This window comes from Bidens hawaiensis, unplaced genomic scaffold, assembly GCF_021521415.1.
Source record: "Bidens hawaiensis isolate Kalapana, Puna unplaced genomic scaffold, B.hawaiensis_p1.1 tig00015924_1, whole genome shotgun sequence".
NCBI classification, from domain to species: domain Eukaryota; kingdom Viridiplantae; phylum Streptophyta; class Magnoliopsida; order Asterales; family Asteraceae; genus Bidens; species Bidens hawaiensis.
This window is the reverse complement of record NW_027492431.1, coordinates 28,326-32,786: the sequence shown is the minus strand read 5'-3', so window position 1 is coordinate 32,786 and position 4,461 is coordinate 28,326. Positions and strand designations below refer to the sequence as shown.

The window sequence follows — 4,461 nt, the reverse complement described above, 5'->3', positions numbered from 1 at the left end:
ATACAACAAATACAAGCATCATTAATATAATGTCACCCAAATGATTATGCAAATCCGACTTCACATGTTTCATTGAAGAAAAACACTTCTCAAACGATAGACCAACAGGTATTGGTTGTTGGCGATGGCTGAAACCTTGAGACGAACGGTGACGAAAAAATTTGATCGGTTGCTGAGTCGATAGCTGATGTTTTTATTTGTTTATTAACTAAACTTTTTATAAGCAATGAGTACGAATATACTTTTCTAAAACGATAATGGGTTCACTCGCCGAAAAAGAATGATTTCGCTCGTTAATTCAACACTATAGGTTATATATAAAACTGAAAAAGGACCGGGTTCGGCCGAACCCGGTGGTGATGGTGTGGCTCCGCCACTGTTGACCGCCCCGTGACGGTGTTAGGTATTTTTTTCCTACAGGTTCGGGATTTTTTTGGTGCTTATTACTATCCGACGTTAAAGTTTTCAGGTCCAAACGGGTTTGGTCAGGTCAAACAAATAGCCAAAATTGGTCTGCTTTCTTTTTAACCTTTCGCCAATCAAACAAAAATGATAAACATATACACAATCAAACAAAAATTAACCCTTGATGTTTTTGTACTCACATTGGATTTAGAAATCGAAATCAAAGATAGATGAATGGTGGATTATGATTGGTGATTTTGAAATTTGAAAACGAAATCTAGATTGATGTAGTCGAGTCGATTGTCATATGTTGAGGAGGGCTAATTTACTGAACAGTTCCAAACTGCTAATCGCATGAATGATCAGTCTATTCTCTTTTTCTTTTTTTCTTTTCTTTTTAATATTTCTTATTTAACTCTGTTTTAGGTTTTATATGTTTTAATTGAGTTATTGTCTTATTGACCTACTTTTAATTGCTTCTTTGGCCTTCCCTATAAATAATTGTGTTATTTATTTGGCCTAGTGTATAATTTGATTTAGTAACTTTTATTATTTCTTTTATAGCTTTTTAGATTATATAAAAAATTAATTGTCAAAAGTTTATGAACTAAAATTTGCATAATAAATGGGGTCAAATGTCTCATTTGTGTGGTACAATACTTATTTATACGTAAAACCCGAAAAATATAGATTGGTTTCGGGTGAATCCAAATCTCAACATTTCGAGTGAATCCAAATCTCAACACCTAGCTTCACCAATACTGACTTATTTGTATGGTACAGTACTTATTTATACGTAAAACCCGAAAAATATAGATTGGTTTCAGGTTAATCCAAATCTCAAACACCTTGCTTCACCAATACTTATCTATAGAGGATCCAAACCTTAACACCTAGCTCCACCTATACTTATCACCTTGCTTCACCAATACTTACCTATAGAGGATCCAAACCTTAACACCTAGCTCCACCGATACTTATCTATAAGTAAGACTGAAAATAGATCGACTTCGATCAAATCCAAACCTCAACAGCAAATTAACAGCACCGCACCACCATAGCATCTGCGGCTCTACCAAACCACCCACCGTCTCGAAAACTAAACATATATGCATTTTGCTTGTAACAAACTGCTACAAATTTATCAAACTTTTTCGAAAACTAATTAAAGATTCATCTTAGTTGAGAATTTATCAAACCTCCTCAATTAAAATGCATTAAACTTTTGACAAAAGTTGGACATGATTAATTAGCAACAAATTGTCGGCGAATTAATCAAAAGCCAAAACCTCTTTCAAAACTAAAGATTCAATTTGTTTGTGAATTTATCAAACCTCTTCCCAAAACTAAAATGCAATGTTACACCATTGGTCAAAACATAAGATATATATCGTCACTGTTGCTTGTGTTGCAAAGTTATGAATGCTAAAACAGAATTACAAATAACTACACTACACGTAATTAAAAAGATACAAAACAAGCATTACACCAAAACAATTCAAATCAGATATCGTTTATACCACTTGGTCCATTTCTCTGATCTCTTTTACGTCTGAGATCATACCCATCCGCATGCTTCCTCAAATCATCAACAAAATGATCACTCGCCGGTACATCATACTTCTTCTCATCTCCTGCCACCGCCTCCTTGACCTTATGACCGGCATCCTTCGTTACATCATACATATTATCCAATGTGCTTTTCGCCATCTCTCCTATATTTAACCCCGTTTCCACAGCTTTTACTACTCCTTGCTTCACCGTGTCCGCCACAAAACTCCCACTGTCATCATCGTTGTTGTTGTTCTCCCTTCTGTTGAAGGTGGCTGATGAAGAGGTTGGAGTTGTAGATGTATCCAGAAAGGGGTTGTTGTAATCTCCTCTGTCAAAGGTTGATGAAGACGGTGGAGTTGTGGTTGTTTTCACAGCGTTAACACGGTCGGATGACGGCGGTGTTGGTGGTAACCCAGATGCTGATTCTCTTATATCATCAACTAAGTTTCTCTTCTGCGCGCATAGGTTAAGAAAGCTTACGGGTGGGCAAGAAACCAAATAAACTGATCCGAAACCAAAAAAACTGGAAAATCCTAACTAAAAAACCGAACATATTACAAAAATCGACCGTTTGGTTTTATATTTTTCTAAAAACGAGCTAACGTTTCGGTTTTCTTTTGCATGTAAGAAAAACTGAAAACTATAATCGAATTCCTAGGTGTTGGTGGTAACCCAGATGCTGATTCTCTTATATCATCAACTAAGTTTCTCTTCTGCGCGCATAGGTTAAGAAAGCTTACGGGTGGGCAAGAAACCAAATAAACTGATCCGAAACCAAAAAAACTGGAAAATCCTAACTAAAAAACCGAACATATTACAAAAATCGACCGTTTGGTTTTATATTTTTCTAAAAACGAGCTAACGTTTCGGTTTTCTTTTGCATGTAAGAAAAACTGAAAACTATAATCGAATTCCTAAATTTTTATTTTTAATTCCCAGTAATTTATGATATTTAAATAAATATGTAACTTAAACCTAAAGATTTTTATGGTTAAATATAATAGTTTATGAGTTAAAAATTAATAAAAATTTAAATTATTCATACCTTAACTATCGGCATAACTTTTCTTTAACCTAAAATATTCAAGCTAAAATGGCAAAAACCGAAAACCAAACAAAAACTAAAGCGTAAACCGAAGCCCAAGAAACCGTAACTGAGCAGTTACAAAAATCCTAAAACCGAAGTTTGGGTTTTAGGCAGTGTTTTAAAAACCGGTTCAAACCGACCGGTTGAACGGTTAAACTGAATTTAGCACAGCAGACCGGTATTTTGAGTCCGGTATTTTTGGCTGGTTTGCTAGAACATAGTACCAACGGTTTTTGTCTAAAATACCGGTTTTTACCGGCAAATCGATTCTATGTCCAATAAATTTTTTATATTTGCGGCCATATTTTTTCAAAATTACTTTTAACCCGATAAATAACATTCAAAAATGTAAACTTAGGACTGTTTTTTTTTTTTTAAATTGAGTGCTTTTGCATTATGTTTTTAATATGAATTAGTTTTTAGATTATTTTTTATGTAATCAAGATTATTTTTGGATTGAAGTTACATTTATAAGATTAATAACCGGTTGAACCTTCTGGTATAAACCGGTTCAACCGGTTGTACCGTTTTATAGCCCAATTCATTACAAGTTAAATACTGGTTTTTAAAACATTGGTTTTAGGTGATGAATTGCACAACGCATACCACTAACAAAATTTATTATTAAACACTAAATTATATATGTGCATGTACGTACGTACCTTGTAATTTGGTTGGGTGGATAAGAAGAAAGCGGGATGAACCCTAAATCCAACGGTGGATGATTGAACATTAATACTGTTAGTGACGAATCTGATGGCTCTTCCGTACATGGCTGCTCATATGATATGGATGGATTTCAGCACGGTGTAAAGTGAGTTTAAATAGTGGTCAAAGTACGGAATCGGTGGCACGGACCAGCGGTAATATGGAGACACGTAGTAGTGACGTGGCAGAAATGTTGTGTACTTCTTCGGTACGTGGGACTAATTCGTTCAACGAGCCAATACTGTGGATTCTTAGATAAGGTTCCGTTAATTGGATAGGACTCGTCAAAATACTTTATATATATATATCCCTTATTTATATATATATATTAATTTTGAACTTTATTAACATAAAACGTGCTTTGAAGGTTGTAGTTTCCGCTACTTTTGTTGTACATGATGTATAAATGGTTGTACATACTGCTGTCAATTTTGTAACCTCCTTATCTCTTTACACGTGTTTTAACCATAGATATGTGGCCTTATTTGACATCCACGTATTTTTCCTTTACACGTATTTGACCATTATCACACCATCGCTTTCTTTATTCTTTGTTGATGTCATCGCAGCCGTCTACCATCACCGTCTTCGACTACGAACTGCGACCGTCACCACCACACATCGGCTTTAGCACCGCCTGATTTTATTAGGGTTTCGTCGTGGTAAAAGGCTGGTTGTGTGGAGGCAATGGGAATATGGTCGATTTG

The 4,461-nt window shown here is 35.1% G+C and overlaps 1 protein-coding gene across 2 annotated transcripts; it reads right to left on the bottom strand.

The window, feature by feature from the left end:
- Window positions 1-1,808: 1,808 nt before the first annotated feature.
- LOC143550094 (uncharacterized) lies at window positions 1,809-3,820 on the bottom strand. 2 transcript variants are annotated; one of them, XM_077040824.1, is made up of 2 exons: window positions 3,709-3,820; window positions 1,809-2,412 (listed from the first exon to the last, which is right to left on the bottom strand). In XM_077040824.1, exons 1-2 carry the CDS (start codon window positions 3,817-3,819, stop codon window positions 1,909-1,911), a joined length of 615 nt encoding a protein of 204 aa, XP_076896939.1. In that variant the 5' UTR covers window position 3,820; the 3' UTR covers window positions 1,809-1,908. The 2 variants fall into 2 exon arrangements, 1 of the variants encoding a protein (XP_076896939.1); XR_013138264.1 differs by lacking the exon at window positions 1,809-2,412 and adding an exon at window positions 2,615-2,672 and having other exon boundaries at window positions 3,709-3,786.
- Window positions 3,821-4,461: the final 641 nt, after the last annotated feature.